The 14435-nt window shown below is 42.5% G+C and overlaps 1 protein-coding gene across 2 annotated transcripts in view; it reads left to right on the top strand.

Moving 5' to 3' along the window:
* The window catches only part of LOC311055088 (heparan sulfate glucosamine 3-O-sulfotransferase 6-like), a 37189-nt gene extending 26217 nt beyond the window's left edge, over window positions 1-10972 (top strand). Inside the window, exons 3-4 of one of the 2 annotated variants that reach the window (XR_014601754.1) lie at window positions 9773-10767; window positions 10816-10972. Coding sequence is in view for 1 of the 2 variants with exons in the window: in XM_084071184.1 (XP_083927310.1) it covers window positions 9773-10409 (637 nt within the window). In the remaining variant the exon portion in view is untranslated. Of the gene's footprint in view, window positions 1-9772 lie in introns of both variants that reach the window. The other variant, XM_084071184.1, reaches the window with a different exon arrangement.
* Window positions 10973-14435: the final 3463 nt, after the last annotated feature.

The following is a 14435-nucleotide window of genomic DNA, read 5'->3' as shown; positions in this document are numbered from 1 at the left end:
TTTTTAGTTTTTTACCTTAACCCCATCCCTTTTCTGAGGTGAACTTTAGCCAAAAATAGCAGATCTACAAGCTCACAACGCCTCGCGCTGGGAGGCGTTGTGAGCTTGTAGATGGTATAGGTGCTTGAGCTTGTAGAAGGTATAGGTGTAGAGGGGAAAAAGAGAAGACGGAGCAACTATCAATGTGGAGCATAATGGACAAACGGTAGCTGTTTTGTCAACAACGCGTCGGGTGCCCTCATAATTCACTGGGAAGTCAAAATATTGCCAGACTTTTGACTTAAAGGAAGCGGGAGGGTTTTCCAATTCTTCCGTTTGTGTATCATCATTATCATCGCTGGCTTCAGCAGTGGCCATGGTGAAATGTAAAGTAGTTAGTACAGACGCAACGCTACAGCGGCCGGTCTCTGTCTCCTCCAAACTCCTCTGTGGTGTGTGTGGGTTGGTCCTGTCGTCTTTTCTTTCTCCCCCGTCGCAAGCACGCATGCCCGATGCTACGGAAAAACCATGGGAAAAACACAACAGAGGCTCGAGCGTGTCTTCACCCGGACGTGCAATCGGATGTGTGCATGCGCGGGAGTATTTTTTTTTTTATTAACCTTTGAATCGCGATACGGCTTTCGATACGTATTGAGTATGGTGACACCCTTAGTAATCAGACGTGGCAACACTGAGCAGGATCAGCGCTCACCACAGGATTTACATGATAACTTTTCATTGCAGAGCAAACATTCAGGAAATCCATCTGAAGTGGCAATGAAAGCAAATGCCTGTCCATCAACTGTTAAATCCTCTGTTTTCCTCAGCTATCTTTCTTTTTTTTTGCCTTAGAATCCATAGCGTAGCAGTGAACCACACACCCACCGTTTTTTTACACACTCTCTCTCTCCCTCTTACTCACTCCTTTTTTTCTACAGTGCTGATATTCAGTTTAACTTTCTTTAATTGAATCCTTACCAAACAAACAAGTTGACCGCCCGCCAAGGCACAAGCGCTCCACAGCTGGGGGGGCGGTCGAGGTCGTAGCTTAGTGGGTATAGTAGAGGGAGAGAGAGAGAGAGAGAGAGGCCATCTGGTACTCGTAAGGTCACGGCCGGTTCACGTCCCTGGCCCGTCCCAGCCCGCTACGCCCATGTCCTAAGTGTCCCATAGCTTAGCAAGACACTTTGATCATGACCATCTGAGCAGCCATCAGCTGGCTGAAGCTGAATCCCCCTTCATGGGATTAATGAAGGTCTCCCCCTTCCCTTCATAACAAGTTCATGTTTAGACGGTCCTGTACATTGATTTAACCCATTCAATCCGGTCGACGCGTCTCTGTCATTTTAGATTTATTTGGCTACTCAAAAATAGCAGATATACTTGAGCTTATAGCGCGGCTATGAGCTTGTAGATCTGCTATTTTTGAAAAATCTTGAAAATTTGTGCACATCTTTGAATATATATATTTTTTAAACAAACACTTGTAACTCAAATCTAAATATATTGACAATTTTGTCAACAAATAAAAACTAGACTAAAATGTTAGTGAGGGACTAGTGGAGAAGAGATCCAGTAGAACTTAAAGACAAGTCATTTTGAGCTTGGTTGTGCGTGGGTGAAAATAGCCGATCTACAAGCTCACAACTTGTCGCGCTGCGACGCGTTGTGAGCTTGTAGATCGACTATTTTCAGCATGCAACCAAGTGTAAAAAGTGTAAAATGTAACATTTCTGTCAAAATCAACACTGTTTTAATGGAAAGCATTTTGTGCCAGACGTTCACATATTTTGGGTTTAAAAATGTGCAAAAAATTTTCCTTTTTATAATTAGTCAAAAAACTTAATTTAAATAGTGAAAATAGCCTATCTAAGGCATTGGGAGATCTGCTATTTTCACTACTTTTGTGTGACACTCCTGTACGATGAAGTGGGTTCAAAAAGATAAAAACAACAAGTTGAAATATGGAGATACAAGGTTTCTGTCACCGATGGCAACGATATTCTTTAGAACACTTTTTTTGTTGTCGTCGTGCACTACAGGGGATGGAGGTGCAACTCGTTCTCCGACAGAGCGAGCTCTGCTCTTTAAGGGCAGGAAACCTCGGCCACATCCTTGTTGTTTTGTAAGCCCATTATAATGTCCTGATCCAGACAGCCCAGCGCATATTAGTCGTATAATCAGCGCCATATCACATCGGGGAGGGAGAGAGCCACTTCCTTTTAAAACAGCAGGGACCTGGGAATTTATAATGTGACGAGTCAGCAAGGCTTTCCAAAGCATCACGGCTAAATAGAAAACATCTCCGTGGCCCCAGTTACTCTCTCTGCATGTGTTCTAGAACAGTGGTTCTCAAACTTTTTCATGTCAAGGACCCCCAAATTGACACTTATTAGCCCGCGGACCCCCATTTGAAAAATGTATGCCAGGGACCCCCACAAGAGAAGATTTTTACGGCTCTAGCAGTGATTCTCAACCATTTTAATTTCAAGGACCCCCAGTTTGACATGCATTAGGGCTACGGACCCCCATTTAATGGCATTTCTATCTCTGGGACCGCAATTTATATTGTAAAATCAATGTTAATTTAACTCTGAGAGTGTACAAATGGAACCAAATGGACCCGTTAGGGTCCATTTGGTTCCATTTGTACACTCTCAGAGTTACAGACCATAAGGGTCCATTTGGTGCCTAATCTATCATTTAGCTGGGGACCCCCTGGAACTCCCTCAAGGACCCCTGGGGGTCCCCGGACCCCACTTTGAGAACCAATGTTCTAGAAGCAGGAACGTCTAGCATACAGTAGGCTGGCTTTTGTTTGCCTATACGTTAAGTTTGCAGACTGGAAGCTAATGTTACTTTTGTTAAAAGAAGTGTTAAATAGCTCTACATCCTGATAGTAATCATTGCGACAGAGTGTTTGTTCAGTAACAGTGTTAAATAGCTCTATATCCCGATAGTAATCATTGCTACATGCAGAGTGTTTGTTCAGTAACAGTGTTAAATAGCTCTACATCCTCTCATAGTAATCATTGCTACAGAGTGTTTGTTCAGTAACAGTGTTAAATAGCTCTACATCCTCATAGTAAGCATTGCTACAGAGTGTTTGGTTCTCAACGTACCACCCCCCCCCCCCCCCTGCTGGTTGGGGGGTACCATGGGGTCCCCAGCTTAATTAGTTGGCTATTCAAAACACTATGAGCTTGTAGATCTGCTATTTGTGAAAAGTCGTGAACATTTGTGCAAATCATTGAATATATATATATTCTTAAGCAAACATTTTTAACTCAAATCTTTCCTTCTGGAAGTCCCTGGCACAAACTATTTCTGAGATGGGGGGGGGGGGGGGGGGGGAGGGGGTTCCGCAGCCAAATGAGTCTCAATTTGGGGGTCCTTGACACGAAAATGTTTGAGAGCCACTGCTTTAAGAATTGGGTAATGCATGCACACAGAAAGGCCGCTGCGCTGTCTCTGGCTTTCTGAAGGTTCCTAGTAGTACGTAACGTAACTACGTATGCTTTGAGGCCATGTCCCGCTGCATGAAGTATCCCTTACATCTTTCCTTTAATCCCCTTTAAGATTCAGGCTGAGAGGGCTGAGAGGGGCTCCTCGTGTTCAGCAGAGCCTCAATGTGTGGGCCAACGAAAGAAGGTGTTGTGGTAACTGACCCTCTATTAGCCTTAAGCTATAAGCACTGGTTGACGATGGTTCAAAGTGTAGCGGGAGAGCACTTCTGTGATCAGAGCAGAGAGCTTCAGTGCAGTCAGTCAGTGCAGTCCAACACTGTAGTCAAGTTTTTTTTTAGTAATTAGAGGTAAATCCTACGGAGAAAAAAAATGCCTGTAGTTAGCAAGTACATGTACTAAAATACTGTACTTAAGTACAATTTTGAGGTATTTGTACTTGAGTATTTCCATTTTCCAATACTTTTACTTCTACTCCACTCCATCTCAGAGGCAAATATTGTACTTTTACTCCACTAATTTTTTTTGAAAACTTTAGTTACTAGTTACTTTGCAGATATAAATTATGACATTATAAAAATTACATTAACCACTTTAGCCCTATTTTATACCTAGGCTATTTGAAAATAGCAGATCTACAAGCTCACAACGCGTCGCGACGCGTTGTGAGCTTGTAGATCTGCTATTTTCAAACATTTTAGTACTTTTACTTTTGGTACTTTAAGTAGGCTACATTTTGATACCAATACTTTTGTACTTTTAGTCAAGTGAATTTAGAATTCCGGACTTTTACTTGTAACAGATAGCTTCTACATTGCAGTATTGATACTTTTACTGAAGTAAAACATTTGAGTACTTTTTCCACCACTGGTAATTAGAGAAGTGCACATAATAACATAACATGGATGCCTGTTTGTGCCCACATGGATTGTAAAAACCACAATTTGATTCTTCAACAGAATTCTTAGAAAGCAGACCATTCTTCTCAGATCTCAGCTTCTTGCTCAAGTTTTGGAGAGTCTCCTTTAATTATAGTTAAGCCCCGTCCCATGCATGAATTGATCCTCATCAGAAAATGCCATTAATTGATTATCGTTACACCACAAATGGCCTCCTCCCTCCCTGTCTGTCTGTCTGTCTGTCCTCTATATGATCGATAGGTCTGTCTCTACAGCGCACGTGTGTGTGTGTGTGTGTGTGTGTGTGTGGGTGTGTGCGTGTATGTATGCGTGCACGCGTGTGTGTGTGTGTGTGTGTGTGTGTGTGTGTGTGTGTGTGTGTGTGTGTGTGTGTGTGTGTGTGTGTGTGTGTGTGTGTGTGTGTGTGTGTGTGTGTGTGTGTGTGTGTGTGTGTGTGTGTGTGTGTGTGTGTGCGTGCGTGTGTTAGTGCATGTATGAATGCATGTCTGTACGATGTAACAGATATGTTACGCTGGAGGTGTTGTTTAGCGTGTTGAAACTGCATCAGTCTTGGAGGTGTCTGTTGTCCTTCCTTCCCTCCATAAGTGATGTTTGTCACTTCACTAATTGACCATGAGTCGTCTTCCCAGACTCATGAATAGTTGATGGTGTGTGCGGTGGCTTCTCACCCACAATGCTCGGGGTCTGTACCCCCTCCGCCCCGGTCACATTCTGTCTCACTATTAGTGAATCAATAACAGATACTCTGTCATAAATATGTTTGTGTTTGTGGTGTTTGGGGGCGAAATGAACCACATGAACCCTAGCGTCCCTACTATAACGGGGTGAAAATTTGTGGGAAAATAGATCTACGAGCTAACAGCGCCTCACAACTTGACCCGCTGTGAGCTTGTAGATCAGCAATTCTTCAGCAAAGAGATTTGATGTAGCGGGGGGAAAACATGAGAGGGCCAAGTATAGAGCCCTTGGGGACCCCGGTCTATGAAGTATATAATACAGGGTTTAAGTGCTTAAGTGTAGGAAGTGTTGCTACATTAAAGTATCGAACTACAGCTCTGTTATTTAAAAGGAGTGTATGCAATTATGTTTTTGTAACATGGAGAAGTTTTTGTTAAAAATGTGAAGCTCCATATTCTCTATATATCAGCATAACTTTTATGGTGTTCCGTTTACAAATTTTGTCTGCTCTTTTCTTTTTGTGTATCTTTCATCCCTTCCAATTTCACTTGTTTATCCTGTAACCTGTAAGTGTTCTCCCTCCTGATTGGATAAAATTGGTACGCTGACCTGAACATGTAGGCCTATATTCTGTTTGTTTACTAAAGAGTTGGAGAGACAGGGAGAGACCCCTGTTACTGAACAAACACGCTGTAGCAATGATTACTATCAGGATGTAGGGCTATTTAACACTGTTACTGAACAAACACGCTGTAGCAATGATTACTATCAGGATGTAGGGCTATTTAACACTGTTACTGAACAAACACGCTGTAGCAATGATTACTATCAGGATGTAGAGCTATTTAACACTGTTACTCAACAAAGCAATGCACTATAAGAACCTTCAAAGAGCCTTCTGTGTGTGCATTACCCAATTCTTAAAAGGACAGTGCATACAGGACGCAGTTATTTTATTGACTTGATTTGTTTGAAATCGATTCCATGGCCTGTCGCTTATTGGTCGGGGTTTTTTTTTTCTTCTTTTTTTTTTGCCTAAAACCCGAGCAGTTTTTTGGGTTGCCGTTGTTGTTTCGGTGCCATGTCAAGTCTGGCGAGGAAACAAGAGGGGAAACTAATGAACCGTTCCTTTATCCAACAGGCGTCTTGAAACAATCATCAAAGTGGATTCAGGGAGAAACCGCAGAGAGAGAGAAACTCCGCTGGAATAACTGGCGAGATCAAGCTGTGTTTTGTTTTTGGACCCGGGGTCTTTGAACTGCCTCCATGCCGGGGCATATTCTTCTTCTTTTTTTCCCCGCTGAATTATGCGCAACTCATGTATGACAATGTACCGTAGCAGTGATTGGCGTTCTTAAGGGACGCTTAGTGAAGAAGACTCCTGTCATTTCCATGTAAGACTTGGACGTCACAGTGACTTTTTAATCGGAAACAAATAAAAGCGTTCAGGCTCCATTACTTGTTTGTTTTATGGCAAAGCCACAGTAAAGTGCTCTTCTAAAGTCGTTTACTGTTTTGACCATTACTCACCATCATCCCTCTTTTTGAAGTCAAACAATTTGTTCCCTCAGATCCATATTGGCCACAATATAGCCTGAAACCCTTTTTTTTGGGTTGGGGGGGATGTCAGAAGAAGACATATGAGCTGGCGCCGGATAGGACAGCTATACCACACACTCTACCCTCAATGCCCACAAAGCTGGCCTCTTTGGCAGCTGGTGGTGAGGAGGAATGAGCCTGCAGCTTCAGTGTGTTCTATAGTCAGGAGGGACAGACACACACACACACACACACACACACACACACACACACACACACACACACACACACACACACACACACACACACACACACACACACACACACACACACACACACACACACACACACACACACACACACACACACACACACACACACATCATGCTGTTAAATCGAACCATCGTGTCAAGACTTTTACTCAAAGACAATATGGAGAACAGGTGCTTTGCAGTCTAAACTTTCGACTGATGCTATGTAGGTTCTTGGTTTACCTGTGATCCTAGTTTACTGACTGAGGCACTACTGTCTCTCTGCATTTGATGTACTGTATGTATTGCTTACTGTAAGTCGCTCTGGATGAAGAGCGTCTGCTTAATGCCTAAATTGTCTAAATTGTAACTGCACATGATTCAGCAGACTTCCAGGGTAGAGAGCTACAGTATCTACTACTGTACTGTATACATACGTAGCAACCGTTGCTTGCTAATATGTTTATGGGCTTCAGCTGAGCTCAGCAGTGTTGGTGTGTTTAGCATGTAGACTTTGGTTTTACTTGGTCTGGTCTGGTTTGGTCTGGTATGGTCCTTCTTGGAGCCTCCCTGGGGGGGAGGGGGGGGGGGGGGGGGGCACACACCACTCCTTCAGGAAAGAGTCCTGGAAGAGAGAGAGAGGGGGGGGTGGAAGGTTTAAGGAAATTGCTGTTAAGTGGTTCTCGTGGCTTTGTGGTTCTTTGACTCATCAGCCGTGCTCTGAGTAGATGGCCTTCCATTCTGCATGGCATTCAGTTGCTGCTGTTCCTGTTAAGGCAGAGACCTCTTATCTCCATGTCACGTTTTCTTCCATAAATGAACAGCCTATACTTTTGTCATACTACAGTGTCACACAAAAGCAGTGTTTATTTTGACAGCAAATTTGTATATTTAGTTTTAGTCATAGTCTTTTGAATAAAATTCCATTTAGTTTTAGTCATATTTTAGTCATCTGAAATGTTTTAGTTTTTGTTTAGTTTTAGTCGACTAAATATCATAAGATTATAGTCGACTAAATGTACAGTTGATTTAGTCCACAAAAATGTATGTTGGCGGTGCCTTTGTGGCGTCGTAATGGCTGATTTTACATGTGGTTGCATGCTGAAAATAGCAGATCTACAAGCTCACAACGCGTCGCAGCGCGAGGCTATTTTCAGAGCGCAACACCCGAGCGCAACCAACCATAAAATGACTTGTCTTTTAGTTCTACTGGATCTCTTCTCCACTAGTCCCTCACACAACAGACATTTTAGTCTAGTTTTTATTTGTTGACGAAATTGTAGTCTTAGTTTTAGTCATCACAGCTGGGTTTTTATTTAGTTTTCGTCAGTGAAAACAGGTAGTCGGCGAACATTTTTCGTCATAGTTTTAGTCGCCGAAATCAACACTGCACAAAAGGACCAAAAGTAGCAGATCTACAAGCTCAAAACGTGTCGTGTTCGCGTCACGTTTTGAACTTGTAGATGTTTTTTGAACATGTGAGGTTTCCCAACCCGACATCAACGATGGCCATAGCAACAGCACTGGGATGGGCCGTGCCTTATGGGGCCCATGCTTCATAAAGTGGTCTGTATGGCGCTTTAATCATACGTGTTGTGGGGTGGGATGTTTTCTACGTACGCCGCACACACTCTGACATGTTTATGTCTCCTGACGTACTTTATACAACGGGCTCAAGGCCGTGATTAGGATTTTACACTGGAACCTAATGCTGAGTGTAGTCTGTGGCTTTGGTGAGTAGCTCTGCCTGAACACCAGATGCCTGATATCTCCCTCGGACAAATGTGGGGTTCCCCTTTGCAGGAGCGGTACAGGGTTTGGTTTTCTATGCAGGAGACCCGGGTTCAAATCCAGGTGGATATCTCTGCTGTCCGGCAGAAATAGTGGCTTCAAAATGGGTTTGTCAAGACCAATGGGCGATATCACAGCTCCCTTCATCCACATTTTTTACAGTTTATGGTGGATATCCATGGAACTGTCACAACCATAGTATTCTTACATGCCTGTATTCAATAAAGCCTATAGTTCAGACCAAAGACACGTGATGAGATTAAACTGTTTGAAGCCCAATTCAGTGTTTGATTGAATGCTTAACTGTACCTGATAGTGATGCGCGGGTCGGGTTTTTTCATGACCCGCCCCGCCACGGAACCCAACCCGCCTCAACCCGCCCCACGAACCCATATATAAATCTATGGCTCAACCCGCCCCGCGGGTCATACCTATAATTCTGTAAAATCAAGGTTAGAAAATAATCTTCAAGTATACACCCCAAGTGTATTCAAACTGTTTTATTGTTATTATTCTTATTCTTATTAGGAATAAAGACAAAACAAGAGCATGTGATTTTTATTTATTTTTTGCGTGTGAGAGCGACTGACCCGCTCACCCACAGCCCGCATAATTACCTCTGAAATTCTGACTCGACCACCCGCGCCGCGGGTTGACCCGCGGGTAACGGGTCAACCCGCGCATCACTAGTACCTGGTGTGTTTCAGTAGATTGGGCTGGACCATTAGTCAGGAGGTCAGAGGGGGGTTGTGATGTGCTTTTGCTATTGATATTTATGTTGTAGTATAGTGTGATAAAGAATCATGATTGTTGTAGTTCTTAAGAGTTTGTGATATATTTTTATGTGGATTAACTGTATAGGTATTCATGTATTCATAATGTTTTAGATGTATAATACACCCCTTGGAATGGAGCAGTCCAGGCTCATTAGCTGCAGCTGGTATAAAAAGATGCCAGTTCTCAGGGAGGAGAGAGGTGGAAAGCTGGACACCACCATGTCAATGTGGTGACAATGATTGAATGTTATGTGTATTGGTTTGGTGAATAAATACACCGTCTGGTTGAACTCTATATACAATGCCTCTGTACTAATTCCAACCGCTAAGCCGGTCATTCTCACAAGATGACTGACTCATTCTTCTTCTCGCAGGAACCTGATGCCTCGCACCCTGGACGGCCAGATCACCATGGAGAAGACGCCCAGCTACTTCGTCACCAAGGAGACCCCTCAGCGCGTGTCCGCCCTGAACCCCCACACCAAGCTGATCGTGGTGGTCCGGGACCCCGTGACGAGGGCCGTGTCCGACTACACCCAGACCCTCTCCAAGAACCCGGGCCTGCCGTCCTTCCAGAGTCTGGCTCTGAAAAACTCCTCCTCGGTGACGGACGACGACGACCGCCCGATCGACAGCGCGTGGAGCGCGGTGCGCATCGGCCTGTACGCCAAGCACCTGGAGAACTGGCTCCGGCACTTCCCGCCGTCGCGCTTCCTGTTCATCAGCGGCGAGCGGCTGGTGTCGGACCCGGCGGGCGAGATGGGCCGCGTGCAGGACTTCCTGGGCCTGAAGAGGGTGGTCTCGGACAAGCACTTCTACTTCAACCAGACCAAAGGGTTCCCTTGCCTGAAGAAGCCGGAGGGGAGCAGCAGGCCCCGCTGCCTGGGCAAGTCCAAGGGCCGACCCCATCCCCGGATCCCCGCCCAGGTCCTGCAGAGGCTCAGGGACTTCTACCGGCCCCACAACCTCCGCTTCTACCAGATGAGCGGCCATGACTTTGGCTGGGACTGAAGGGAAGGAAGGAAAGGAATGGGGCCGGGTTCCTGTCATAACTCGAGTCATCCGCGCTGTTGTCGGGCAGAAACCTTGTATGTCCATATTTCAACTTGAGTAAATTAATGCTGCACTTCGTCGTAGAAGAGTGTCGCGCAAAAAGTAGCGACAATAACCGATCTACAAGCTCACAACGCGTTGTAAACTTGTAGATCTGCAATTCTTTTTGCTATTTTAGAAAAACTAATTGTTATGATGATAATGATAATGAATTTTGTATAGCACCTTTCCAAACAAAGTTCCAAAGTGCTGCACAGAGCAAGATTAAAACAACAGACAGCAAAGCAAAACATGAAATGAGAAAAACAACATTACAGTGTAGGCTATACAGTCATATAAAAACAATTAGTGTAGAGGTCAGAAGTGATTTAAACGGAGGCACGGATGGTGCTGCTAACCTCAGCTGCACCAGCAGTGCGTTCCACAGCGTACGTTCTCTTTTTTTTTCTCCATTTGCTGAAAAGTAACCGCTTTGGACATGCCAGGTTTCCAGCGACCACGGACCACCGGACAGTGACGTCTTGTTTCTGGAGAGACTCGGTATAATGATTCGCAGGGCTGACATATATATTATATACTCAGGGAGGGGAGGGGAGGGGAGGGGGGGGCTAAAGGAATGAGAGGGGAAGAGAGGGAGCTAACGTTCTGCCTCAATCAACAGAAGGCACAGCATGGAAGGACTGACTGACTGTCAATGGGAGCGTGCTTCAATGTGAGGCAGTGTGGCTGACGGCTTCTCACTGCTATACAGTACGACCGGGACATGACTCACTTATTATGCTAAATCCAACCGTTTGTCTTGTTTTTTTTTATTATTGTACATAAAGGTAGAGCCCCGGCCGATGCACAGATGTTTGGCTCTGATGCTGATCCAGATTTTGGAGAGTCCCAGACAACTTTTTTTTTAAACGATATTGGGTAAAAAAAGATCCAAAATCTTCTATTTGAAAAACATATTTTTTTTATTTTTTATATTTAACGTTTCTACGTGAGACGTAAACTGTTCTTCTTTTATTTAGCCACTTGATCAATTTGACCAAATCTTCAAAAATATGTTAAAAATCAATAGCAATGTCGTTCAAAAAATCTACTAATGGCCTAAACCAGCGGTTTTCTTTTCATGCCAAGGACCCCATTTTTATGATTTTTTCAAAAAGCTTGTATATCTGCTATTTCTGAATAGCCAAAGCTAAGTGGTTAAAATGATTGTGAGGCTATGTTAGCTAATTTCGCCGGGGGACCGCCTGGTACTCCCCCCAAGGACCATTGGTGGTCCCCGGACCACTGGTTGAAAACCCCCTGGCCTAAACCGATGTATTGGTCGGGCTCTACATAAAATATATGACAATAAAAAAATTAAAGAAACGGATAGCAAACGGATGGAGACCCACACACTTCTATGGAAATTAAGCGACATGGAGAAGTTTGTGTGCAGGAACATTACACCTGCCTGACACTTTTGACGTCCACTTTTTTTTGTTAATGGTATAAGCTGATATTTATATTTTGATTTTGATTTAAGATGCAACAGATTTTTTTTTTATAATGTGGAAATATTTATTATACGACAGAGAAACATCAAGACACAGTATGGGGTTATTGGAGGTGACAATGTGACATTTCCAACATGAACCACTATCTAGTTTTGACGTTGAGCCGTTTTTTGTTACTTTGACTGCGTTTATATATTTTTTTCACCATGAACCTGAACCGTGCCTCGTTTCACTGCTTGAGCTGAACTCAACACAGTGGTGGAAAAAGTACTTAAATGTTTTACTTAAGTAAAAGTATAAATACTGCAATGTAGAAGTACTCTGTTATAAGTAAAAGTCCGGAATTCAAAATTTAAAAGTACAAAAGTATTGGTATCAAAATGTACTTAAAAGTGCCAGAAGTAAAAGTACTAAAATGTTTGAAAATAGCAGATCTACAAGCTTGTGAGCTTGTAGATAGGCTATGTTCAAATAGCCTACGTATAAATTGGGGCTAAAGTGGTTAATGCATGTTTTATAATGTAACAATTTATAGTTTTTCAAATAATTGTAGTGGAGTAAAAGTACAATATTTGGCTCCGAGGTGTAGTGGAGTAGAAGTGAAAGTACTGAAAATCTGGAAATACTCCAATAAAGTAAAAAAAAGACCCCAAAAATGTTACTTAAGTACAGTACTTGAGTAAATGTACTTAGTTACTTTCCACCACTGCTATTTAGCCATCATACGACAAAGTATAAAATACATGAGCACAAGTGATTACGTAATTCAATATTTAACTCCCATATCACACGTTGCAGGCAATTTGCTTGGAACTGACAGTTGATATGATGCATATATGCCAGTGATACCTCATCTCAAATAATGAACCGTTGTCTGAAAGCACTCACATATGGGATCCGTTCATGGAATAATTGTACATACTGTATTTTGCTCTGCAACCCATTAAGACCGGGAACACATCTGTGTGTCATTTTTAGATTTCTTTGGCTATTCAAAAATAGCAGATTACAAGCTCATAGCGCGGCACTCGGTGCCGCGCTATGAGCTTGTAGATCTGCAATTTTTTTGGAAAAATCTTTAAAATGCGTGCAAATCTTTGGATATACATATTTTTTAAAAGTGAACATTTGTAACTCAAATCTTTGCTTCTGGGGGATTCTACAAATGTCTACTAAATCTCAACAGTTTTTTGAAAAAAAAACTATGTTGCTACATCAGTGGTTCTCAAACGTTTTCATGTCAAGGACCACCCAAAATGATATGTATTTGGCCGCAGACCCGCATCTCAAAATATGTTGTTTCAGGGACCCCCCAGAAGCAAAGATTTGATTTACAAATGTTCGCTTTAAAAGTATATGTATTCAAAGATTTGCTCAAATGTTCAATTTTTTTCAAAAAAATAGCTCGATATACAAGCTTGGTGCCGCGCTATATATGAGCTTGTATATCTGCTATTTTTGAATAGCCAAAGAAATCTAAAAACGACACACAAATGTGTAATGGGCTTAATGGGTTAAAAAACGTTGACCACCATCATCTTTACCAACTGACCGAGTACGTTTAGATGTTCTGAATGGAGATGGCAAATTGTTAATAATGTAAAAAAAAATCACACCCAGTGTGAAGAGAGTGGTGCCTTTGAAAGTGTAACTGATTGCATCCGCAACAATCAGCAACAATATGTTGTCACGTGACACGTGACAACATATTGTCACGTGTCACGTGAAGCTTGACCAATCAGCCGTGCTCAAACATACGGACGGACGGACATACGGACACACGGACAAAGTCAAATGTAGGAGTGGTTGGCACCACTCAAAAATAAATTGTTCTTTTGATCTGTGAATATATTGGACCATGTTGGATCTGTGGCTTAAAGTAAAAAGCATACTAAATGTGTACTAAGGTGTTTTATTATTCTGTGTCTGACTCTGGTACTCGCACTGAGAAGTACTAAGTAAAGTTTTATTTGACAATCTGGTGCGTTGTTCTTCTGGTGTGTGGTGCTCTTTTTTTTCAGAATCCATCACTGAAGTCCGACATGCAATATACAGACTATATATACATATATATGTACCCACCAGAGCTCTCTGAATGTCGTAAATTTAGTACCAACCCACACCTACACTAATCCTTGTGCCTCTAACTCAGTCTCTCTGCAGTGGTGGAAAGTAACTAAGTATGTTTACTTAAGTACTGTACTTGAGTACAATTTTGAGGTATTTGTACTTTACTTGAGTATCTGTCCAATACTTTTACTTCTTCTCCACTACATCTCGGATCCAAATATTGTACTTTTACTCCACTACATTTATTTGAAAACTTTATTTAGTAGTTACTTTGTAGATTTTGTTTATTATTACAAAACATACATTAACCACTTCAATCAGCCCTATATACATTTTGACAATGATGTGACGCATTGTGAGCTTGTAGATCGGCTATTTTCAAAATAATTGTATACATTTTAAAACTTGAAATGGGACAATT

The sequence above is a fragment of the Gymnoscopelus microlampas genome (genome assembly GCF_963454915.1).
Source record: "Gymnoscopelus microlampas genome assembly, chromosome: 11".
NCBI classification, from domain to species: Eukaryota; Metazoa; Chordata; class Actinopteri; order Myctophiformes; family Myctophidae; genus Gymnoscopelus; species Gymnoscopelus microlampas.
This window is presented reverse-complemented; position numbering and strand designations above follow the sequence as displayed.